The sequence below is a fragment of the Polyergus mexicanus genome, unplaced genomic scaffold (assembly GCF_030449975.1).
Source record: "Polyergus mexicanus isolate NDT 795.1 unplaced genomic scaffold, iyPolMexi1.0 SCAF_9, whole genome shotgun sequence".
Taxonomy (NCBI): domain Eukaryota; kingdom Metazoa; phylum Arthropoda; class Insecta; order Hymenoptera; family Formicidae; genus Polyergus; species Polyergus mexicanus.
In genome coordinates, this window is record NW_027223329.1 from 1,322,486 (window position 1) to 1,348,272 (window position 25,787).

Genomic DNA, 25,787 nt, shown 5'->3' on the forward strand with positions numbered 1-25,787 from the left:
TCTCGCTTTGTGTCATTCGAGCCGAAACATAATAATTATCAATTATTAAATTTCTCATATAAATCTCATTGTAAATAATTTTACAAAATAATATTTTTTTGCATGCAGATTGCACGGAATGTTTTAAAGTATCAAAATATCGAATTTAAAAAAAATCCTTCGATACTTGATTCCTCTTAAATGTAATTGCTAAAAAAAATTTTTACAAGTTTAAAAAGTAATAATATTAATTTTAATTCGTACCAATTACACTAGAGATAACTGAATCCAAATTGATATTAACAAATCGAGAGAACAATCTCATCGAGATGAATGTAAAACTAATTTCGCGCAATTTCAGAGAACGAAACAATTTCAGAGAACGAAATAATTCTCTTTAAATAAAATATTAGAATTTACTTTGATTAATACCTTAATAATGTTTATTAGTTGTCTAATGAAATAAATCCTATATATGATGTAAAAGATGTCTGCAATAAAAAATTAAATTACTATTATTATTATTATTTTTTAATCAGACACGTACGAAATATTTATAATAAGTGAAAAAAGTATCTTAAAAAATACACGTGATATTCCTGCATATCTAATATTTTATATCAATTGTATGCACATTTACAATATTTTCCTTCATTTCGTTTATTACGAACAATAGATTCTTTTCACGTTCTTGAGCGTGATCGTTACTTCGATCTCATGAACGAGGTTACTATATTTTCCACAAGACGAGAGTTGAATTGTGAGTTACAAAGTATATTATGCAAGCTGGTGAAAACTTTGTCTAAGAGATCTCTAAATAACATTTAAAAAATTTTTTAAATACCTCTTATGTATAATTTTAATATTTAATATTATATTTATATTATTATTAATAACTTATAAATATATTATATCTATTTTATTACGTGTTTATTTTCAAGAGACTTCTACTATTAATTATTTCATTGTTTTAATTACTTATGCTTATATAAATTTGTACATGCGCACTAATGCGCATCCAACTAAATTTATAAATTAAAAAATTATTTTAATAATATAATTAATAAAAAATTAATAATAAAAAGCTATATAATTTAAAAGCATATTTTACTTATTACTAAAATGCTTGATACTTGATGCTTTTGTTCCAAGAGTAAGAAAAAAGCGAAAGAAATTTACTGTAAATCGAACATGTGTATCAAAATCGTCTGTTTTACCGTGGCATGAAAAAGTTAATCTGGCCATGTAGTTTCGACGGCTTTAAATTGGATCTAGATGACGCTACTAGGCTTTTCTAGTTGGTAAAAACGGCAGCATATGATCCCTCTCAGGCTTTTCGCTGTTAGTATCAAAGACATTCAAATGATTTTTGAGACATGTGATACAAATCAATGATTAGATTATAAAATATTAAATAAAATAATTTCGCTTTTATTTACCCAACAATCATCTTGATATACAAATATTCATGCGCGATGTCATTGACTCGATAAAAGTACTAGATATCATGTGCATGTTTTTATGTACATATACATAACACGGATGCATATAGATGTCCTCGACTGCGCTCGTAGCGGCAGACGGAGGGAAGCATCTGCGGCTAACCGGCGAGGATGTGATTGAGTGCCGCGACCCGCGACGCGAGCGCGAGATTTTATTTGGATGCGAATGTTTTTTCGTCATCGGAGCGATCTACGATGAATCTGACCGCGGGAAACCCGCACGGCAACGGCTTGCTCTACGCCGGCTTCAATCAGGACCAAGGTACGCGTGGCACGCGATTCCACGCTGCGTATGTTTGACAGCGCGCGTTCACCCCACGCACTGTCAGATCCGCTTCGTTTCCGCTTCTAACCTCGTTAGCGTAAGAATGTTTACGTCGTCGATATGAATATCAACGCGACCGCGACGTGATATTTAACGCCAGAATTCTAACGTCCTAACGTCGCGCTTTACAGCCTCGCGATCGTGTTCGTAGGAATAATTCAATGCTGCAGACTGTAACGGTATTCGTCATTTCTAACCTCGTTCTTGCACGCCCGTGGATCGTAATTTTGTTTGTCAGTTAATTTATCGCGATCCTCCTTGCTTCGCGGAAAAAATATCAACAATCTCTGTCAACATCGAAATGTTACTCGGTACACATATAGATTTGGACTCATATCGATTATCCACTTTTATTAATAAAACCGTTTTATCCTAATTTTTGTAAAAGAGAAAGTATACAAAATATAATAAAATGATTCAACATGCTCATCAATATTCCCTTTCCATTTTGAAAATCATATGTCATATCATATGTATATTTGTGTAAGTTGTATGTTGTGTGTGATTGTATATTTCATGTTTATGATATCACATTACATGTGTGAGTTTATCATATCCAGTCATTTTATGTATTTGTGTTAATATGTACATATTGTAAATACTAATTAATATCGCTAAGAAAAGGGATGTATATAAGCAGATAAAGATATCAGTCTTGTTCACGCATTTGCAGGATGTTTTGCTTGTGGTATGGAGAATGGATTCAGAGTATACAATTGTGATCCATTGAAGGAGAAAGAGAGACATGATTTTAGCGACGGAGGTCTCGGATATGTAGAAATGCTATTCAGATGTAATTATTTAGCACTAGTTGGTGGTGGAGCAAAGCCAATGTATCCAACAAATAAAGGTTGGTTTTTACTTTATGTACATATGTTATAAATATTGTTGTAAAGAGATATCATTTATATTTTATAATTGCAGTTATGATATGGGATGATATAAAAAAATTGCCAGCAATCACTTTAGAATTTAATGCATCTGTAAAAGGAGTAAAATTGCGGAGGGACAGGATAGTAGTAGTATTAGAAGGTGTTATAAAAGTTTACACATTTACGCAAAATCCCCAACAGTTGCACGTATTTGAAACTAATTCTAATCCGCGAGGATTGTGCGTTCTATGTCCAAATAGTAACAATTCCTTGCTCGCCTTTCCCGGAAGAAAAAATGGCCATGTTCAAGGTAAGAATTGTTACAAAAAAGTAATTAATGCTCTTTACATGTGTTATATATAATATAACACAGAGATTTACACTTCAGTTATAGATCTGGCTAATACGGAGAAGCAACCCTTAAATATAGAAGCACATGAAACGCCTTTATCTTGCATAGCTTTAAACCTGCAAGGCACTAGATTGGCTACTGCCTCTGAGAAGGGTACTCTGATAAGAGTATTTGATACCCAAAATGGTAACATGATTAATGAATTAAGAAGAGGAGCAAATCATGCAAATATCTATTGGTAAGTGCAAAAGGAGATGTGACGGATAAAATATATATGTTTGCAGCAATACTAAATATCAATTGTATGATGTACATACTCTATTTTAGCATAAACTTTAATCACGATTCTACGTGGCTCTGCGTTGCCAGTGATCATGGAACCGTACACGTATTCGCCGTCGAAGATCAAAAACTGAATCGCCAATCTAGTTTAGCGTCCGCCACGTTTTTGCCAAAGTACTTTAGCTCGAGTTGGAGTTTCTGCAAATTTCAAGTACCCAGCGGTCCCCAGTGCATGTGCGCGTTTGGTCAAGATAACAATAGCATTATAGGTAAGCTGTGAATTCGAAATATGTGATTACCATGTATATAACAATATTTCTTACGTTTACGATCCCTTATGCAGTGATATGCGCGGACGGTAGTTATTACAAGTTTGTATTCAACAACAAGGGTGAATGCACGAGAGACTTTTATGCACAGTTTCTCGAATTAACCGACGACAAAGCGTGATTGGAGGACGATAATGGCGGTGAATTCCCAATCATCGTGTTCCTTCGTTATTCTTATTTATATCAGCTGATAAAAATGGGCGAATATGGCGGAGATATATTGCGCTCATTGAGATTACAATATGTGGACTGTTCATAGAAAAAGTAACGTCCATATCGGATGTTATGATAGAGGACCAAATAAAGAGTTCTAATTAATTGTTGGTGATACCGATCGTTGATGTATTGCGTGACTTTTTGAAAAAGAAAAAGAGGAAAAAAAAGATAGTTTATCGATGCGAACATCGCAAAATGTGTTAATGGACATTATGTCATAAATCTGTTACACGAGCCTATTCAACCTGACGTCTATTAATAGAAGAGCAAATTTTTAAATATAAAAAGAAAAAACAGAAGGAATATACCCCAGGTATAACACAAGGGACACCGCAAGTTACTTGTTGATATGATACTCACATTTTTTCTTACAGTTTAGATAATAATGCTGCTGCAACTATAGTTAAAGCGAATGTTGGCCATAAATATCATTGTGGCAAAAAAGAAATAATCATTTTCTAGCTATGCAGTAAAAGCTTTGCAATGCAATCGTATATCCTTATCGATTTTGTGTTTCTCTAGCTCTACAAAATTTTTTCGTTATATATAAACACATTATATATTATATAAAAATGATACATAAATCACTACTCCCTTTAACAGTTTTAAATAAATTATTGTTATAAATACTGCATTTTCCGGTTATAGAATCGTAACTCTCGGGATTGGCCATTATAATCGGGGCTCGAATTTGTTTATAATTTAGAAATTAATCTCTAGTCCTATCAATTTTATCGATAGTTCGCCTGAATGAAAAAAATTAAAATAAGAGTGAGCGAGATAGAACCACATTTTTATGAAATCGTCTATTTGGCTTTTGATATGTGATAAGGATTTAAACTCGCTTGCTCGAAAAATTGAAAAAGCAAAGGCTAAATTACGATTTTACAATCGAAGCAAAAATTGATTTTATAACTGGGAGATATTGTTTTTGGCGATTAAATAAACATGTCTTCGTTTTATAGCCGAATCATATCATATACACATTATACATATATGTATCATACTGGAATGTATTGTAATTTTTATTTTTATGTTTTTCCATACACATTTAATATACATATACACAAGAAGTGACCCTACAAACTTTATATCATACGGATATTGCCGCAAATAACAAAGTTGTAATTTCACAAAGAAGTTGGGTTAAAATTTGAAGTAAAACTAATTATATATATATATATGCCATAACTCGCGGAGTCCTACTGCTATTTCTTTAGTAAATTAATTTATAATTCGTAAAGTTTTTTTTCACATTGTCAAGAACTATCGAGTGAAAATCTTTGAGAATATTTCGCATTATATTAAAAAATTAAATTCAGTCTTGCGCGCGAAAAGAAGTGCGCATTCGTATAGCAGTGAGATTAATCTTGAAAATCGCGATTATTTTATCTATTAGAATCCTGACGGGTGAAAATTCAGAACTTACATGTGTCGTACGTGTGCGTATAGTGGATATGCAGTTTTTCGATTAAATGATTTAAGTATAACGACACTAGCATCTGTGCGTCGGATTAAAGAACCGTCTTAACGTACAAATGTAAAAAGAAGCGCGTAACTTTAACAAGGCAAGAACAAGAAGAAACATTTAAATATAAGAAGCATGTCCTTTGCAGAAATTCGAGTCGAGTTTTGTACAGTAATATTTTTTCAATTATCTTCAAATCCTACGTCGAATATACATTTTATTACGAAACTTTCTGTATCCGCGCTGTTAATTAATTTTTCATTTACAACATAATGCACTTTTTTGCGATTCTGCAATCATTTCTAAATTACTATCCCAATTTCATGATTTCTTTCAAAGCACATGATTTTCTCTTGAAAATGCATGCCATGGAGAACTCTTCGCGATTAAACTTCGCGTCTTTATGAAGTCATAGCTTTTCTCATCCACGAACGAATTCTTTATTACTCTAGCTTCATAATATATTTAAAGCTCGTAGGGTTTGTTCGCTGAAATCTGAATTGCTTTTGGTACCTCCAGCGTTACAGGAACCGCGTACTTTTTTTTCATACTGTGCACTTCGTGTGTGAGTCCTTGTTTTGTCTCGAGACTTTTATAAGTACTGTACACGACGAACCAAATGTAAAAGCTCATAATTATCAGGAAAAAGGCGATAAGACCTGAAAATATTTTATCTTTCTTCAATAAAAAACAGAGTTAACATGAAAAAAATAACATTAATATAAGATGTTTCAGTAAGTGCAATGATATGAAATAACTTGTTCTAAAATTTATGTTTTGTGCGACCTAATCTTATTCTAAAATTGTTATGAAGAATATCAGTTAAATCTTTGTTGAAGAAAAATTGATAAAAATATAATCAAAAAGATTTACTGCATTAATAACATAAATGTATGACAATTTTTTAGGCATCTTATATAATTTATAATTTTAACATACGTTCGCAAATACCCGCTCTCCCGCCTAAAGTGGCGAGGAAAGGACAGTCTTCCTCTACCAAAAATAATGATATCGTTAGAGCCGATATGATAGTGATTTTGACCATCATCCAAGGCGCCATAAAAGGAGGATTATTCTAAAAAATTGAATATATAGAATACAAGAAAAGAATATAGATATATATATATAAGTTTGAAAATAATGTTTTAAGCGATTTCAATTATATATATACCGTCAAAGCTCCATAGAGAAGTAACATGGTGGAGATGAAGTGAATAACAGTTATGACAAGGCCACAATACATTGCATATACCATTTCTGCAAATATATAAAATTGTCTTTTCAAAAGTTATGTAATGAAAAAGAGTAATGTTCGTTTTACTGTGTGTTGTCATGTAATAATTTTGATCTCTTGTGTGAATATTTTGGCAATGTATACCAATTGCGTTATGATGTGCCAGATCCATTTTTTTGGTGTTGAGATGATTCGATGATATTTCCTCCAAAGCCTCTCTTTCGAGAGCATCCTCGGTATCTCTTACCACCATTTCTTTAATCCCCATTGCATGTGCTAACGCCAGAATGAAAAATATCATACTGAATCCGGACGAAAACTGTAACATTTTTTACAATTATATTCAGTGAAGAATAATTGCTCGGGAGATGTTAGACATTTCATAGATAGAGATTACTGTTACCAATTGAAATATGGCAATTAGTATTGTCCCCTGCCTTAAGTTGAAGTAGTGCAAAAAGTTTTTCAATAATCCGATCTTCATCTTTGCTTTTGATAATTAACGCAGATTATATATTATTTTTGTAAATATTCCTAAAAAGATTAGAAATTTATATATATATATATAATTTATACAAATTATTTTTATAATTGTATACATGATACATATAAGTACGCATTATTAAAATTTAATGAAATACACGAATTCTTCAAGAAAAACCTTTTACTAGTATAATAAAGCATTCGCGTTTTGCAAATATTATACCAAAGCGAGATTGTATTACAAATTATGCTCTTTAACAAACGAACGTCCTGTAAATAAAACACCACAAAGTAACGCTAACAAAATTCTAGATTGAACTAACACGCTCACCGATAAATTTACTAATTAATTAACAATCTATCAGGCAATCCGATCTTGCCACCTCTTGACAATCCTTGTATGACACAGCCTTGATCGAGAGTTGCAGTGATGACGAAAGTAGGTGAAATACGTCGCCGTTTACCTTCGCAGCAGGTGTGCTCCGAATAGCATTCAGCAAATTGTCAAACACCCTCCGCTTATGAAGGGAAATCAATAATTTTCGCTGGTTTGCACTGCGGAAACGAAACACGGGATCCGCAGCGCGACAATTTCATCGGAAATTGTTCGCAAAGACTTTTCGCGTATTCGTAAAACTGCGAGATTTCAGGATCGGTATGCTTGAACAAAACGCGAGGTTTACTATGTCGAACGAAAAGGGAACAAGGGGCGAAAACGAACCCCTGTCAGTAAGCTATCCGATGAACGCGCACGCGCCACGGTACACGCACACGCGCATCCTTCAAGATGATCAATCCGCTCTGAATTGATCATTGTTTGTTTATATGCGTAAATGTCGATCAACCTGATGATTCTGTCGAGCTTATTATTTTTCTTTTAATCTGCTAATTTAATTTTTAGTCGTATTTAATTAAGATCAATATAGCAGAAAACACTATTCCGTTATTCCATATTTATAGATGATCAATTAATTTTGTGTGTAATTCCGAGTTACATCAGCATATTTATCTTAAAACTAATAAATTGTGCAATAATTCGAAAACATTGATTAAATATGATTTTGTATTTTAATCAATTTTTTTACGACTATTTTTAGAGCAAGAAACTAAACTAAGGAAAGAGACAAAAGTGTGAGTTATAAATTATAATAAATTTTAAATAATTGAACATATTATTATGTATTATTTTAATATTTGAGAGCTTTTGAAAATTTATGAGATCTAAAAATTTTAGAAAATTTAATATTATTAAAAATCTTACGAATTCACTCACAAAACAAAAATTTCTAGATTCTCATATCTAAAGATCCTATCGAAACTTAATTAAAAAAATACCAAACATCAAATTTCCAAAATCTAATAAGATCTCAAGAATTTACGTATTTAAATGATCATAATTAACAACTATTGTATTACAAAATCTATATAAATTAAATCATTTTGATTGCGGATCTCGGAATAATTTGCGAATCTCCGTCGAGATTATTGGTCCTGTTCTCGTAGATAGATAATAGACTGCAATCTCGAATTTCAATTTGAAAGTTGGTTCGATTGAGTTGAGTCATCTTTCCGAGTAGTCATAGAAACACGACGGATATACCCCCGATGTTATATTACAGTCAGCAAGTGGATGGACATGCGTGATTATCGCTGCCACGCGTGTGACAGTCCGTTTGACACATTAACGTAATCGCGCATATCTTCCTTTGAAGAATTTACGATTTTAAATCAATGGATCGAAAGTATCAGAGAGTCGGTTTGGGCGTGGGTGCTTTTCACAATCCTCCAAGAGCAAAATATAGCGAGGAAACTAGAAATCTTATTAAGCGTAAGTAAATAGTAATCAACATATTCGATCGATACCTTAAATATAGAAAATCAATTTATTCGTCGTTTTAATCGGAATTTAAAAAAATCTAGTTTTTTTTTCTGTAATACATTTATAATTTAAAAACATGCGTTTAACATCTTAAAATTTTTAATGTTAGTTTTAATGGAGGAATCTAAGCTAACAATGTCGCAAAGGAAGACGATCCAGGAAGCAGTCGACAAGGGCGAATCTTTACCGTCTTCTATTGAAAGGACGAAGAAGAACATAGATAAGATCGAAGATAATCGAGTAAATATCGTGACGCTGTAAAAAGATTCTTCGAAAAAGTGATTTCAAGATAATATTCTGTAGCGTCTCTCCCGATAGGTTAAATCGTCTATTGCATGGAGGAGACGTTCGCAGAACACGATTATAAGCAGCGGTGCTTACGAGAGAGAACAATACAGGAGGACAATGCCTTTACGTAAAAATTATAAATAATTCTTTAGTAATCAATAATGACAATATAATACAATATACTTTAGTAATCATAAATGAATGGTGCATTAAATGACATACATTTCACACGATTAGCCAACATGGAAAAACAGAAACGTCACTTGGCATGTATGATGGCTTATGGGAAAGATATGCCAGAGACACCTCATGGTCCCAAAATTCTTCATAAAATTAGACGAGAGCCACAAATACCTGAAAATGCGGATGTTTTAAACGAATGTAAGTTTTATCATATATAGATGCGTAGAACGATATACTTAATGATTTAAAAAAAGTATACGTAACAGAAGTTTGCCCCTTTTAACATTGTTAGCCATTTGTGATTTTACTAAACATTTTTTTGGGGGAATTTTTTAAATTTAAAATATATTTTTGTAACGCATGTCCCTTGCAGCATTGTCGACACAAATATGCATTTGTATCGCTCTGCTTCTCGTAGTAGTACGAGGGATTCGAGAGAGGATGGATTTTTTGTACAATATGGAAAATCTCGGAATGGGAAAGAAATATCGGCCCATAATACAGCAGGAGATAGCGCAGAAGATACGATTCATCGAATCGCTAGATAAACAAACATCGGAGGAACTGCGAAAGGAGATTTATGAATCTAAATATGAGAAAGGGTCACCAAAATCGTTCCCGCTCGGAGAATTGGAGGAAAATTAATCTTAAAATAATCCGACTGTTCTTCGACGTAATCTACACTGAGAAAAAAAAAAATTGTTGATTTGACTAAATTCGTCCAACTAATTACTATTTCTTTGTATTTCTTTAATTTTTAAGTAAGAAAGTAAGTTAAGAAATATTTAAGTATTTAAATCAAAATATACCTCATGTTAGATTCAATTATTTAATATGTCGTATTTGACTTAAAATATTTCAATTAAAGAAATAGTAATTAGTCGGATGAATTTAGTCAAGTTAACAATTTTTTTTTCACGGTGTACGTATAATATATGAGATATATGAATTATGCGGGATAGATCACAGGTTAAACATGTGTCAAATATATTTTTTATCATTTTCAATTATTTGATAAGCTGTAAGAAAATTTTAATAAGGTAACCAAAAAAATAATTTTGTATAATATAATTCACTTATCTTAAATCATAAAGTAAATATATACCCTAAAGCCCGTATCAGACTACGCATTGAAAATTGAAGATTAAAGATTGGAATTTGACCAATCAGAATAAAAGGAACTAAAATTTCTTTATTTTTGATTGATCAAATTTCAATCTTGATTCTCGATCTTCAACGCGTAGTCTGATAGGGGGTTTAGGAGATTAATCGATTTCGGAAAAAAAAATTAATGCAGCTATCAAATTATTATGTGTTTTTCACTGAAAAATAAGAAAAGTAAAAAGTAAAAAATCGAAATTAATAAAATAAAAAAAAAATAAAAAAAATTAAAAATATGTATACTATATTAATTGAAGAAGTGATTGATATTTTACAATAACTTGCAAATGCTGCATCGCGATCGCCACTCGGTATTTCATTTTCCATTCATAATGTCAGAATGAAGAGATGAAGACTCGAGCAATCGTAGTGGTGGGATAACGTACACAAGCGTAAAATCGGACGAATATGAGCTCGGCGCTTCGGCTAGCTTCGGATAGCAGAAGAGAGGAGATATAATAATGTTTCTGTCACTTGCTGTCAGCTGTCACTTTCGTACGAAGGCGACGGGCGACGCTGCTCGCACGCTTCTTGATACGCATGACAGCGTTAAACGTTTTTTTCATAATCCCTTTTTGTATTATATAACATTTACACGAGAGTTTTATACTTCGTTGCCGGCTTGGTAGGAAGGAGACAGAAAAACAGTATACCTGTCCTCTTCTACTATCCGAAGCTAGCCGAAGTCAGAGTCTCTCCATTCTAGCTTTGGATCCCCTGTCCCTGTTCCCGTTCCCGTTCGTCGGTCGTCAGTATCGCGCGATACGGCGATGGTGTACGTTGGTGAGTTGTTACTTTTCATGTGACGCCGCGCATAAACGTTTCATCGTCGACGTGTCGTAACGTAATTTGCTCGCGAGTGTGAGTGCGAGTGCGCGCAGTTTCAAAGTCGCTGACGCGCCCGCGCGCACGACAGTGTCCCGGAACGGGACTCTAATCTTGAAACCTTCGTCTCCGTTCATCGATCGCTGCTCACGATAACCGTCGACTTCTTCGTCGCCGATCCCGCACGGATGATCCACGGATGATCCAACATGGCGTCGACCGATCTGTCGTTCGGTAAATGATGAGCAAGGGGGGCCCCGTAACAGTTCGCGACAAGGTCTCCCGGCGAGGTCGACCGGTTCTCGTCGACGGCATTCGTCGGCTGATCCGCGAGTCTCGCCGCTCGGAAACGCGGTCGTCGGCTCGTCCCATCCGGATGTACCCCGATCTTCTTATCAGTGCAATTAGAATATAGGCCGGGGCGGATGTCTCTCGTTCGTTGAGAACGAAAATTTCGCTACGGGATGTATAGCTTTTCTTTTTCGCTCTTAAGAGTTGCGCGTTAAAGATACGTCGTGTTCGTCGGTAATCAGCTGATCTTGACACGACATCCACGTTGTAATGACATATACGTGGGGCCGGTAGTCAACGGTAATAACGGTAACGACGCGCGTGTCTAGTCCTATCTGATTTCTGTACCGTTTTCATAACTGTATGCAAGGAGAGTTTTTTTTTTTATCGCTTAGACATGACACGCTTTAAATTTTAAAATATGATGGGATGATGTTACTAAAATAATATAATTGATGTTAAAAAGAAGTTAAGTCACGAATTTTGCGTGTATACATGTTAACGCCAGCACTTTGGAGATGACTTTGCCTTGACAAAAATTTCATTATGTGCCATATTTTTTCGCAACATATGCATTCGTAACATTACAAATATTAATTATTGAAGATTTTATTCAACAACACGGTAAATAAATGGAAAGATATTACATCTTGCGTATTTGTAAAGCCAAATTTATCAAAATTATTTAATTTTTAAAGTCAGATAATTTTACAATTATATACGTATGATTGTAATGTTAATATGTTTGTGACTTAAATAAAGAATCTGCTTTCAAAATGTAATAATATCTCTCGTGAAAGAAATCCTTAGTGATAGAAGCTCGTAGTTTCTCGTAAGAAATGCGGAGAAACCTCACCTACAGTTCCTTTTAACAAAAGCGCGTTAATTTACGAGACAATCGATCGATAAAAATCTATGTACATACTTACACGCATACACACACATACTCTGCGTTTCGTCACGCGCGAACGACGAGGACGGTCGTAGATAGAGAGCGAACGGACGCCGCTCTCGAAGGCCTCGTTACAACCATCGAGAGCGAGCGAGCGAGCGAGGTGAAATTGTTGGGAAGATCTGTCTCATGTTTCTCTCCTGCATAAATCCCAGGCTCTATACCGGCGTTCTACAGAGAGGTCTACGAGAAGATTTGCTCGCCCACCAACGGAAACGTCAAGATCGAGGTGTTTCGCTCCCTCCTTGTCAAGTCACAACTAAACGGTTCCATCGTCAATCAGGTATAACTCTTCTACATCTCGATCTTATATCAATCTATTAGAAAAAAAAAAAAACGAGATTGATTTATATGAAAAAAATAATATATATATATATGTGTGTATATATTATCTTTTTTATTTTTTTCCGAAAATTATTTTCGATATAAATCTGATCGAAAAGTTTTTTCGTTCTTTCGATCGAATTATTTGTTATTGTGAATCTTTTAAAAAGTAAATGATGATAAATAAGGGGTGGAGAAGCATTTCGTTGGATAATATTTTACAAAGAGGTCCATTTAAGCTTACTCAGGGGTTTCAGTTTCTAGCGTGCCGTGCGTGACCTTTCCCAAGAGGAATCTCTATTTATGTTCTTCTTGATTTATCGTAACTAGATAGTGTCACGTAAAATATACCAAGAAATGTACAAGTATTTTTTTCTTTTTTTTTTTTTTTACGCTTTTCTTCCCGAGAGAGAATCATCTTATTTCTTAAGATCTCGTTTCGCGATCATTCATAATTTCTACGATCGTGCAACGAAAACTCAACGTAAATAATTAATAAAAAAAAAAAAAAAAAATTAGAAAAATATTTCTATCATAATTTTGTATGTATTATGGGACGTGCGATGCTTACGTCAACTTTAAATCTCAGAGCAGGAAAAATTCGCGCCAACATTTATTTAGGGATAAATTGAAAAAGACAAGTTGAAGATTTTCCACAATGATCCTTAGTTCTCCGCATAAATTTAATATGTATTTAGCGATCTTTTCGCGTCTCTCTTGTTATTCAGATCGCGGAGAGAGAATCGTCGCGTTTAGGAACACGTGGGTCTCATTGAGACTGACAGGATAATACGCAACAAAGTTATTCTCGTGTTACCGATGCCGTGCAATGCACATATGTATTTTGGTCATTTAACATGACGTTTACTTTTCCAAGAAAGATCTCCATGGCCGTGTACGTGATTTACGAAGATATTAATAAACCAATTGATGTTTCTGAATGTATTACTGGTGTACTCGGTGCTCAACTACAAACTCGCGCGTATATTATCAGGTCTGAGATTGCGTCTCGAAATGCGATATTACGAATTCCAAGCGTGAAACGATTAATTTTTTTCATGCAATAATTTATTACGCGTTGTGTCTCGTACAATATTATCGCTACTTGCGATTTCGATAACATTCAATCTGCTAAACGATATGTTTAGTGAAATTATTAAAAGTGAATTTCGCTTTTAAACATTTTCCGATCAAACATTTAGAGAACGTTAATAATTCTATTCAATATTTGCGCAAAAAATACGGATTTAAAGAAATATTCCTCTCTCAGATAGTTTCTGTTCTCTAATATCTTAACTTAACCTGTTGTAATATTAATACATCTGCATAATTACGTAGCGTTAATATTCGCAGTTCGGGATATGTATTCTCTTTCTCATCAGACCAATCAATTTATTCACAGTTTAATTCTGCGAAAATTGCTATCAATGTCAATTATACAACGTTGCATCACGCAACGCAATGTGGCAGTGTATAATTTTCTATAAAAAAAAAAAAGACAGAAAAACATTTCGCAGGCGCCGTATCGGGAACGAAGTTTTATCATCTTCGACAACACGCCTGTCAATGATAACGTGGACGCCCCTTCATAATGATGCAAGATTACGTGGCAGGGTCAACCGTACTGTCGCGCACAGTCTGTTGCCCGCGACAACATCATAAACATCACGTTCCAGCATATTCTCAAGCGTCCCTCTTATCTATTGAAATATCAGTTTTATTTGACAGCATTGAACAATTTCGGCGAGAATATTTAAATTTTTATCAATTTAAATATATTATAGAAAAAGATTACGTAAAAAGATCTTATTAGCTCTTATCTCAACTTATATATTTATATATTCTCGGATAGGCTGCATTACATGAAATTAAAATTTCATGAGATGCAGACATTCTAAGATAATCTTGATTCACGCAAATTCAAATATAGCTCTAAGAAATACAGCGCGAATTGAAAACTTGTTTTGTCTAGCATAGAATATTATTATATATAAAATACTTCTTTTTTATCTTCCTACAGTTTTATGGATCGTAATGTAAGATGATTACATATGTATAGATTATAATGTATAAGAAATTATGGATTTTTTTTTTATTATGCATACTGTCGTCATACAGCCTCTAACACGAGTAACTATATCAAAAGGATATTTTAGGATGCCATTATTATGTATTTGTATAAAAATGCAGAGCGTAAATCATCCCGATTGTAGATTGTTTCGATGTATATTGTGTGTAAAGTTTTTATATCAAATAATACTTCTTTCTTTTCTTTGTATTGTTCACGTTTATGATTGATGATTATGATCCATCATGCACGATTACTTTTATAAATTAATAATCAAGATGCTATGAGTAATTGTATGTCTATTATAATACATACTAATGACGAATTCTATTTTGCTCGAAGAAAATTATTCTCTATTTTATATGACATATTTAAAATAAATCATATTTCAAAAAAGAGTATAACTCGTGTGTTATTCTTTATTGTATTTTTTATTGGTATACAGTATAATAAATATTAGGTGTACAACTTTGCTTCCGCCGTTTTCTTTTCCGAAATTTGCTTCTGAATCATTCCCATATCTTTGAGGCGTTTTGAAATTGCTTGTTGAGTCATTCCCAATGATCGTGCCAATTCTTTTTGACTTTCACTCGAGTCTTCATTAAGTAATGCCTCCAATTCTGCATCTTCGAAAACCTTCTCTCTTCCACCGCTATGCCGGTCTTCGACGTGAAAATCACCCTTCTTGAAGCGTTGAAATCATTCACGACACGTTCTTTCACTAATAGCGGCTTCACCATAAGTATTCGAGAGCATTCGATGAGCCTCAGCCGCAGATTTCTTCATATTGAAGCAGAAAATTAAAACCTCCCGCAAATGACGAGAATTTGGCTCGTAAACTGACATTTTCAATCGAGAATAACTTTATGACGCAGACACAAATCGACTAATGTTTCTATGGGATTATGTTGACAGATGCCCAAGTTTATCGCATGACGTCTATGATCTATTTATTTCGACCACTACTTACCGCTAAAGCCATCTATAGGAAAATGGCGGAAGCAAAGTTGTACACCTAATACGATTTTTTAATATAATTTATTGGTATGTGTGAGAGAGAGAAAGAGAGAGTAACGCTATTAAAACTATTTTAGAATAATGGAGAATATTATACGAAAATATTTAATGATCTTTTCCCGTTTTTATACGGAATAAAAAAAAGAGAATAAAACCGTATCTTTTATTTTCTCTAGGCTTATGCAGACATGATTTATTCTGCGATTATATTTAATTTTATTGCATGACGTTGCTTTAATTAAGTAGAATGGATTAACCGTAGATACTTCCGCGGACAACCCTAATATCCATTCCCAACGTTGAAACACGTTGAAAACAAGTTCAACGTAACAGCACCCGGTATGTTTTAACGTACGACATACAGGTCGTCTTCCTGTTAGGTGAAATCGTTTGATTGCTGTCTTCCGCATTGGCACGCAATGTATTTTTATATATCTAAATATATCCCGTTATAGAAAGAAAATCGCCGCAAGAAAAATCTTCTTTTTTTCGTTTTCTATCTAAAACGCGTTATTTAATTTAATATTTTCCTCGTTTTCGCAATTGTTAATTAATATCAAATAATTTCCAATTAATCGCAAATAAGTATACGTGTTGCGATGTATTAATTGATATCGGACATATAATAAATTATTTTCTTGATATCTCGCGATTAATTTTATGAAAATCGATATTTAATGTCATGTCAAAACACACGTGATCCCGATTGTGCGTTGCTATCATATTACAAATCGCAGCGGGATGTTTGAGTATCGTCTTCTCAGATTTATATACTTCAAGTACGTAAATAAGAGATGATGATGAGTGATGTTGGCTGTTTCAGTGCCTGCGTATAATTATCTCAGAGATGTTGCGTTATATGGTGAACATATATAGGCTCTCGTTACACGGGGCTTGTTTCATGTATGTCCTTACATAGACACTATATTTGTTTCTGTATGCGATTGCATCCAACTTTATTGATTCGAATGTCAATACGTCTCCCACGTTCTCGCGCGAAAACACTCTCGTGTCTTTCTTAAGAATATCTTTGCAAATATAAAGAATATTTCATATTTTTGAAGATGGAAATTGCAATCAAACAAAAGACAATCCAAACGAAAGAAAATCCAAAAAAAGAAAAAAGATTATACAGGGTGTATCTGAAATGATGCAAATAAAACCCCCTCCGAGTTAAAATTCGAAAATGTGTGAATTAATGATTTCATAATATACGTTGTTATTTTTTCATTTTAGCGGCTTATTTTACTTCATAATTTACTGGGGCTATACCAAATTTCAACCTTCTGCCATTTTTTTTCTGAAATACAGCCAATTTTTAATTTTTCCCCCAAACTTATTTCGACCTCTACAATACGCTTCTAAAGTTTAGTGCATTCATTTCAGATACACCCTGTATAGAATGATTGTTTTTTTTTCATTGAAAAAATATTAGTGTCTATCCAGTTATGTAACTGAATAATCGATGAACCTAACGGATTTCTAACAAGTTATGCGTAATCTATTGTTTGTGTAAAAAATAGTTGTTTGGTAACAGACAGAGCTTAATCCTTTTTTTTTCATCTTATCATAATATTATAATGATAATGATAAAGTTTCGCGAGTACACGTACATTCCAAGGCACACAAATATATGTACAACGTCGCACGCAAGAGTTTCTCGATGCAATGATATCGCTCTCTTATCTCTCTATCATAAACTTCTTTGCACGATATTATACAATTTATTTTGTGTATACATTCCCCACGTCTGTACATCACATCAAAAATTTACATATTTTTTTCAAGCATACACAATTTCCTATGCTTTCTCTTTTATTGTACATCTTCCTTCTCGTCAATGTGTATCGATATTTTTTTTTTATCTCTTCTCTGTAAATATCTCTATTTCTATTTCTTCTTATCGATATCTCTATCGATTTCGCTCTCGTTACCTCTCCTTATTGATACGATTTCTATCGCATTCTTCCGATCAATAAAAAACCGAGCAGACTTTTGCTGTTTGTTCGCGCGTTTCGCATACGTAGCTAGAATGAAGAATCTATTATTGTTGGGATTTACTCCCGGCTTGAATTTGATTAAGGTTTAACGACACTTGAGAGGGAGCAATGAGAGAACAGGAATGCCCGCAGTGGCGTAGATGGATACCTGCTCTTTTCGATTGCATTTTCTCTATTTAGATCATTTTTCTCTTCAAAGCATCAGTGGAATATTTTTTATGTAAATATATCTTCTATTCAAAGTACGCTTGATATAAAATTATTCATATACTGTCCTCGTATAAGTTTATTAAATTTATTATTAATCTAGCTATATATAAGTTATATGTATATTAAGTTTAATTTTAATAACAAATCTACGATTTTAGAAGTATAACATCCAGTTCCTTATTGTGTATACATGCATTTTATATCTGCATTTCCCTAAATTATAATAATTAAATTAAGGGACAGAGGCCTTTCCTCTTTGTTGATATTTACGTCTCTGCATACACTCGACCTAAGTTCGCATGCACTCGTGCTCTGTAGCTTATTCCATCTTGTGGTTTCTTTAAGTTCAGAGGATGGGGGGAAGGGATAAGGAAGGGAGCCAAAGTGTCGCGCAAAAATAAGAGAAGAAAGAGTACAAGGAGGTGAGAGCTGAGTAAAAATGGAAGCAGAGGTGGAATGGTGCGGGAAGGTAGAGAAATCCCCGGAATGCAGTTACTTTCATTTATGGGCTAATCCTTAAGCTTCATTCACAGAGAGTTTACTATTGCGTCGTTATTCGTACGTGAACCCATACAGCACCGCAAGATTGCAATAACATTGCAGCAACATTTTTCTGCAAGATTGCAACATTGCAGAAACATTGCGAAATGTTGCTGCAACGTTGTTATGATATTGTAGCAACAGCAAAATGTCCGCCTACAGAAATATTGCAATATAATATTGCAGCAACATAGCAATATAATATATATGCAATATTGCTTTATGTATATTTATCGACATAATATCCTTAACATATGAAAAAAATAATAAGAAATTAGGCCTATAAGAGTCAGGATCTAGCGTGTATATAGTTTTTCTGTATTATAATAATAACGAAATTATAAAATGTAAATTTTTCAGTACACATTCGACTTCCTTCAATGACAGAGAATATCTAAGAGAGAAATAAGAAAAAACTCAATTTGCAATTGTGTAAATTCACTATTTCTTTGTATCCGAAATATTCAGATATCCGGATGCAAAAAGATTGTGGTGAATTTACGCATACAACGAGTTTTTTCACATCTCTCTTGTCTTTATATAATCTCAAAATTTATTTATTAAAATCTGAAGTATCGCATATTAAAAAATTATTATCAAATTTTTGATTTTATATAAGAATGGAAACTTAAAAGAATTCTTAGTCCAATGTCTGAGCCCCTGTATTAGGGTCATATCATACGACTTAAATTAACAAAAATAGTTATTATATCTTTTTAATCTTACTAGCCGCTCTTTGTAAACTTTATATAATCATCATGATTAAAAATTAAATGCGGAATAAATAGCGCAACATGCGCCGCATAGTGGTAAACGAATGAACTAGCGATTATTGAATACTTTTTTTGTAATATTTTCGGAATGTTGCTGTAACATTGCTAAAGTTATATTGTAAAATAATGTCTTTGCAATATTTCTGCAACATTAAACTGCAATATTACAATGTTGCAGCAATGTTGTTGCAAGCTTCAGTGCTGTATGGGAAGTATGTGATTGCCGGCGCTTCCTCGGTCTCGTAAAATTATTATTATTATTTTTTTTTTTTTTCATTGCTACATATTATTTTTCAAGAAGAAAACAGTCTCTTGTACTTCTGATAATTATTTTATTTAGAGAGAAGTGAAATTATTTTATAAATATTGAACTAAAATTAGTACTGACATTGAAATACCTTTAGGAATGAGATATAGATAAGAGACACATTCGAAGCGGTATTCTTAAAGCGATTTCTCTGTTTTTCTTCAGATATGGAAACTGGTAGACAGCAAGACGGGTTACCTTACGAGAAGCGGACTCTACAAGGGGCTTGCTCTTGTCGCCTTCGCTCAACAAGGAAAGCAACCGAGCGATAAGCTGTTGGAAAATTCCGAATCTCAAGGTTAGCCGGATTAACCCTTAAATGACTGATCTTTTAATTTGCAACACAAGGTACTATTACTAGTCTCGAAAAAATTCGAACTTTCTAAAAAAGTCAGAGAGAGAGAGAGAGAGAATTTTTAATTTTATAAATAAATTTATTTTAACTATAATTTTAATTTTTTTTGTCGATAATTTTCTAAGAAAACGGTATTTGAATACGAAAGAGAAATAAAAATATACTTTTTAGGATTCCAGAAAAAGATATTTTAAGAATGTATTTTTATCAAAAAATATTTTTCAAGTATAATAACTAATTATATACTGATTATATCCATATTCCTGACATTATATGCCTATTTGGTTGAGAAGAAATTTGTACGACAGTAAATATCGACAGATAATAACGAATGTTAATAACAATAATTGAAGATTGATTATAAGCGACGATAATTAATGTCTCGCCGAACGAGGAAAATTACGTATTGAATTTAAATCAATATTTTTTTACAACGGTGTTCTTATATTTTTTATAGCTTCAATACGTAACTTACTCTGCAAATAAGATAGGCCATATACGATCTTTTGTGCCGTTAACATCCGTCCGTATAGATTGCGCTGAGAAAGTAGGTCTTGAATAAATCCATTATCGGACAGGTGCTTAGATAATGTGCCTCGCTAACATATCAAGAGACCTGTATGCATTACAGGAGTCATTGACCAGCAAAATCATTGCCGTTTTGCTTATCGTTAGAAAGTTATCCGTACGTCCGTACTCTATCGCGACTCAAGAAAATACTCTGCAACTTCCCGTTAGAATATATTATATCGAACGCTACTGTATGCGATATGCGTATATTAGTTTTTACTTCAATATTAATAATGAAATATGATTATTTATCATGATCTGTATATTTAATTTGAATTAATTTATATTATTTCATATGCGCGTGTTAATAAAATTGTATTCTTACATACTCGCGTCCCCTAATCTATCTGAAAAAGAATAAAACTTTAAATTGTTGTTTATTATTATCGATAATCATACTCTTACTAGATTATATTCACATTTTTCGTGACATTGTCTCTTGTATCACTGAGCAAAAAAATTTTACTAGAATTCAATAGCTCGATGCAACCAGTTTCGTGGTTTGGAGAAAACTTCTTTTTCTTGTTTCGAAATAATATTATTCGTTCTCATTATACGTAAAATTATAAATGCGTAGAAGAAAAACGGCATTATTATAGTGAACGGTAAAACTATGGGAACGTAATAAGCGTCGCTTGTACGTAGCAAGGTATCGCGAGGTCAGGAGACTCTTTCGTTATCGAGGTTGTAGCGACAATGATTATTTACTACGGCAAAGGAATAATAATGCCGTGAGATCTCGCTTTCCGCTGAAGTAATACATATTGGAAAGGACACAGAAAAAGAAAAAAATAAGTTTAGAATGTAATCCCTATTTTTTTACATGTGTCGAATTCGTTACTCCAATTTTGATTTTATCTATCGGTCCTCAAGAGTAGTAACGGCATTACAGAACAGACGAATCTGATTGGATATCGAGTCTATTTATTTAGCACAGAAATTATTAATCCATTATAGTATTTTAAAATAATTATATCTTGCACAATTGAAATGGCAATGGAAGAAACTAGGATATATTTCTATAGTATTTAAAAAGAGATAAACCTAATACGTTTACAATAAAAAAATATTCTCTCACGAGATAAAAATAAATATTATAAATATTGTTGAAAAATATTTTAATTTCGTCTTTTAATTTATATTTTTAAATTAATTTTAATAAATTTTACTTAAACAAATTGACATATGCACAAAGTGAAACGTGTTGCATTTATTTATTTAAGTGTATAGATACATTGGATTTATGAATGTAAAGCTGATTTATAAATTTATCGATAAATTTATGAATTTATAAAAAGTCAAAAGTGAAGAAATATATGCAAACATCCGAGATCAGAGAAGAAGACATCTCCTTATTGAAATCCAGAACATTTAGTCACCCCCGAGTTCGTTTATCTTAATATATTTCAATCAAATTTTATTGCTGCTTCGTAATTGTGTAATTGTCATCTCTTCATTGAATACGACCGGTCGACAACTGTCAAAAATTCGTCCTTGAGAGGATCTTCTTATGTGCAGAATTACCCGTACCCGTCCTGGGTGATCTGTCGGAAGTAACGTTACTGGCGCAGAGGCTGCACAGAGGCAATCCAGCCAAGCTGAATCACACTTACTCAGACATCTGTAATCTTGACGCAATCGAGGTGAACCTCGTTCCCGAGAAAAAGGGTATCTTCCTGAAGCACGTGGAATATCAAGTCACTAGTAAGGTACTACCAGAGTCCGCGCGCATGTGTCTGTATGTGTATTTGTTTGTATAAATAGAAGAGAACGTAGTGAAAGGCTAAGAACGTTATAATAAAGCCAGATACAAATTTTTAATAACATAAAAGGATCATATCGCGATGCGAGCTAGTAACATGAGTGTATTTCGTGTTTTTTAGAGGTTCAATTCCGTGGTCTACAGACGTTATAATGACTTCGTGTCGCTGTACGATCTCCTTTTGGCACGGTTTCCTTATAGATTGATACCCAAATTACCACCAAAGAAGATCGTGGGAGGTGAATACATACATATACATATGCGTATTCGTCGAATACGATACGAAAAATGCGTATACGTTCTCGTATAATATTATGATGTTATAATATTATAATTAATATAACGAACGGAAGATATTTTCGAGCAACTCGTTTTTCATTTCACCTCCTTTATATATATAGCGGACTCGCAATTTCTCGAGGAAAGGCGGCGTTCTCTATTGCGATTTCTTACGCTGATCGCTCGCCATCCGGTGGTGAGCGGGGACCCGATCGTACAATTCTTCTTCACGTTCACCGGCGATGAGACGCAGCATAAGATCCGCGAGGTATTTAAACGCGTGCCGGACGAGTTCGCGACGTCGGAACTATCGTCCAAAGCGAAGGAGCTGATGCCACCCGAGACGCTAACCGAGTTCGCGAACAGCCGCGATCAAATACGCGTTATACTCCTCGGGATCTCGCGATTGAAGCACATCGCCGACAATCTGGCAATCAGATCGCACAGTTACGCTTCGGATATGGCCGAGCTCGGCACTCAGCTGAGCACTTTAGCGGCGGAACAGCACGGCACCGGTACTTGGGTCACCGGCGGCTCCATCCTTTGGCAAGACATGAAGAAGGGCTTTCATGTAATCTCAAAGTAAGAATTAAATATCGATAAACGCGAATCGTACTTGAAAGCTCTCGTTACTCATCACGAATCGTTTCTTTTATTTTTTTAAATTTTGTATTTTAAGATTCTAAAAATAAAATTACAGCTCCTTGTGCTTTTTTAATAGTTTTATCGTAAAAATAAATAACATTTTTATATACATGGGAACAAAAGTCATACAAATAGATAAAATTAAACGATGCGTAACAATTCTGTGATTAATAGATCGTTCGGTAATTTTGACACACTTCACAGACAATCTAATCTGAAAAATTCTTTTTTCTTTATATTTATTATCACTATATTTAATTTTACAATTAATTTCGTTCGATTAAAAAAAAACTCTCGATTGCGTTTAAATAAAATATAGAATAAACAAAGTTAAAAATACATGATTCTAGAGAATTCAACCTGCTATCGAGCAGAGCTCTCCAACAGGCTGTCAGAGAGGAAACTATGGTTTGCGAGAGGTTGAATCTTCTGCTGGATATTTTAGTCGCACACAGAATGTTGTGCGAGAGACACGAGCGAGGCGTTAACGCCGATCATCAACGCGCCCTGTCTACCATGTTATCTCTCAAGAAGCGGCAGATGCAAGGCGTTATTCGCGGGACCGACGTACGTATACCTATTTAAGATTTATTAGCGGTAAACTGTGACTCATCCGCATGAAACGTATAATTTAACCAGCAATCGCGTTGTCGTAATCGTATAGTGGTACAATTAGGAAGCGCGGGGGGAGACTCGTTATTGTAAAGAATAAATTTAACTTCCTCCGCGGGTTTTACATAATCCGTCAGAGTTGGCGAACGCGCGGTGCGAAACATACGCATACTCACTTCGAGAAGATTGTATGCGATTTTATCGTATACTCAGGCTGACACTGTCGAGTACCTTGAGAACAAGATGGTCTCCCAGGAATCGGTGATCGCCAACGTCGAGCTGAGAAATTGCTTCTCGCTGCTTTGCCTGCACATGGAGACGCAGCTCGTTCACGCACATTTAGAGATACTCGCCACCGTGCTACAAAGTCTCGTCAGCGTACAAATCCGCGGACATTCCGAGGTAAGTCGTCACCAGCTCGCAGTATTTTCAATATTATATAATTTACTGATTAATGAATTTATTCATTTTGCAAACAAACGCAAAGATTTTGGTGAGTTGTTGGATGGGGATAGTATTCTTTTTAAAATTCGTATTAGTTTCGTTCATGTATACTTTCTTCGATGTACAACTTCTTTATGTTTATACTACACGATATTATATTTCTTTACAAAAATATATTCTATATAAGAAACCAAACCAAACGATAGAGATTGCTGATGCAAATGTTTGTTTATAGTTGGCCGAAGTGTGGAAACTAATCGAACCGACGATTACTAAGTGTTTACCTGAGAAATTGGCAAGCGGATCCAACGAAGGATAGCATAATAAAGTTTCGTGTTTATCTCAGCAAATTATATACCGTCAAATAATTGATAACCGAAACTTGTATACGATTTTTAATAAACATATACGTGGTACGTATATATGGTACATATATATATATATATATATATATATATATATGATTATCGAAAGAAGAAGAAAGAGATACAAGATCTTCAATTTGTCCAGTGACTACATAGATTCTATATGCTAATATTAATTTTATATATTAATGGAATAAATAGATTCTTGTATTATTTTGTATATCGCTTTGTTAGACGATTATATGTACCATGTTTGATATTTTGACCAGATATTTATCTTTTATATAATTATATATAACGACAAAAATCTCGAATGCGTATAGCGCGTTTAATTTTCAGACATTCCTTTTATTGTGTACTTAATATATTTTATAGATTAGCAAATATTTTTAATAAAATTGTTATATCGCTATGTACATAAGGACTTATGGGTTGTATATATGTCGTATCGATATAAAATGCCTAAGCAATTGTAAATGTATATAGATATAATTCAAAAATTTATATATATATGAATAGTCTGAAAATTTTTTATGTATGCCACGTTGATCGTGGATACTCTCGATCATGTATATATAGAGTGTCTCAGAATTATTGGTATTTCATTCGAGATATTTAATAAAAAATCTATTTTTGCAGCACAAGTTTGATGTAAAAAATGGGAAAGTTTTGATTTAATGAATAAAGCCTAATAACTTTTTTAAAAACGAGATATTTAATATCAAAATGATTAAAGAATTTATAAGTCTAAAAATTGACAATAATTCTGAGATGATTTGCATACACAATACTTATGTTTATAATATTATATATGATATGAAATATATTGTTATTTTGAAAATATCTATTTTTTTGGAATTAAATATTTTACGATGATTAAAATTATGATTGTCTC

The 25,787-nt window shown here is 33.5% G+C and overlaps 5 protein-coding genes across 6 annotated transcripts in view; 3 read left to right on the top strand and 2 right to left on the bottom strand.

Annotated features, from left to right (window-relative positions):
* The window catches only part of LOC138936379 (uncharacterized), a 406,360-nt gene that overhangs the window by 68,769 nt on the left and 311,804 nt on the right, over positions 1-25,787 (bottom strand). The gene's annotated exons all lie outside the window — the stretch shown is intronic.
* On the top strand, positions 1,555-7,083 carry LOC138936218 (WD repeat domain phosphoinositide-interacting protein 3). Of its 2 annotated transcripts, none has more exons than XM_070301432.1 (6): positions 1,555-1,743; positions 2,480-2,656; positions 2,731-2,988; positions 3,067-3,268; positions 3,358-3,581; positions 3,656-7,082. In XM_070301432.1, exons 1-6 carry the CDS (start codon positions 1,677-1,679, stop codon positions 3,760-3,762), a joined length of 1,035 nt encoding a protein of 344 aa, XP_070157533.1. In that variant the 5' UTR covers positions 1,555-1,676; the 3' UTR covers positions 3,763-7,082. The 2 variants fall into 2 exon arrangements, with proteins under 2 accessions (XP_070157533.1, XP_070157534.1); XM_070301433.1 differs by lacking the exon at positions 1,555-1,743 and adding an exon at positions 1,816-1,985 and having other exon boundaries at positions 3,656-7,083.
* LOC138936219 (uncharacterized) lies at positions 4,868-7,800 on the bottom strand. The gene is made up of 6 exons (XM_070301434.1): positions 7,374-7,800; positions 6,963-7,093; positions 6,704-6,878; positions 6,497-6,582; positions 6,265-6,400; positions 4,868-5,984 (listed from the first exon to the last, which is right to left on the bottom strand). The coding sequence occupies exons 2-6, from the start codon at positions 7,041-7,043 to the stop codon at positions 5,791-5,793; spliced, it is 672 nt and encodes a 223-aa protein (XP_070157535.1). The 5' UTR covers positions 7,044-7,093; positions 7,374-7,800; the 3' UTR covers positions 4,868-5,790.
* On the top strand, positions 8,677-10,109 carry LOC138936345 (UPF0193 protein EVG1). Its single transcript, XM_070301662.1, has 5 exons — positions 8,677-8,870; positions 9,031-9,161; positions 9,240-9,336; positions 9,447-9,590; positions 9,811-10,109. The coding sequence occupies exons 1-5, from the start codon at positions 8,774-8,776 to the stop codon at positions 10,035-10,037; spliced, it is 696 nt and encodes a 231-aa protein (XP_070157763.1). The 5' UTR covers positions 8,677-8,773; the 3' UTR covers positions 10,038-10,109.
* On the top strand, positions 11,287-25,767 carry LOC138936293 (sorting nexin-8). The gene is made up of 9 exons (XM_070301567.1): positions 11,287-11,612; positions 12,777-12,904; positions 20,026-20,158; positions 22,304-22,494; positions 22,669-22,786; positions 22,949-23,408; positions 23,822-24,038; positions 24,297-24,485; positions 24,763-25,767. Exons 1-9 carry the CDS (start codon positions 11,588-11,590, stop codon positions 24,844-24,846), a joined length of 1,545 nt encoding a protein of 514 aa, XP_070157668.1. The 5' UTR covers positions 11,287-11,587; the 3' UTR covers positions 24,847-25,767.

Bases quoted from the DNA above. Each gene is read 5' to 3' on its own strand.
- LOC138936345 (XM_070301662.1), top strand. From the start codon at position 8,774: ATGGATCGAAAGTATCAGAGAGTCGGTTTGGGCGTGGGTGCTTTTCAC. The intron at 9,162-9,239 runs GTAAATATCGTG...CTCTCCCGATAG, and splicing joins ATAAGATCGAAGATAATCGA to GTTAAATCGTCTATTGCATG. The intron at 9,337-9,446 runs GTAAAAATTATA...TCACACGATTAG, and splicing joins CAGGAGGACAATGCCTTTAC to CCAACATGGAAAAACAGAAA.
- LOC138936219 (XM_070301434.1), bottom strand. From the start codon at position 7,043: ATGAAGATCGGATTATTGAAAAACTTTTTGCACTACTTCAACTTAAGG. The intron at 6,879-6,962 runs GTAACAGTAATC...AAAATGTTACAG, and splicing joins TAATTGCCATATTTCAATTG to TTTTCGTCCGGATTCAGTAT. The intron at 6,401-6,496 runs GTATATATATAA...TCAATTTTTTAG, and splicing joins TTCTCTATGGAGCTTTGACG to AATAATCCTCCTTTTATGGC.
- LOC138936218 (XM_070301432.1), top strand. From the start codon at position 1,677: ATGAATCTGACCGCGGGAAACCCGCACGGCAACGGCTTGCTCTACGCC. The intron at 2,989-3,066 runs GTAAGAATTGTT...TTTACACTTCAG, and splicing joins AAAAAATGGCCATGTTCAAG to TTATAGATCTGGCTAATACG. The intron at 3,269-3,357 runs GTAAGTGCAAAA...ACTCTATTTTAG, and splicing joins AATCATGCAAATATCTATTG to CATAAACTTTAATCACGATT.
- LOC138936293 (XM_070301567.1), top strand. From the start codon at position 11,588: ATGGCGTCGACCGATCTGTCGTTCG. The intron at 12,905-20,025 runs GTATAACTCTTC...GTTTTTCTTCAG, and splicing joins ACGGTTCCATCGTCAATCAG to ATATGGAAACTGGTAGACAG. The intron at 23,409-23,821 runs GTAAGAATTAAA...ACATGATTCTAG, and splicing joins GGCTTTCATGTAATCTCAAA to AGAATTCAACCTGCTATCGA.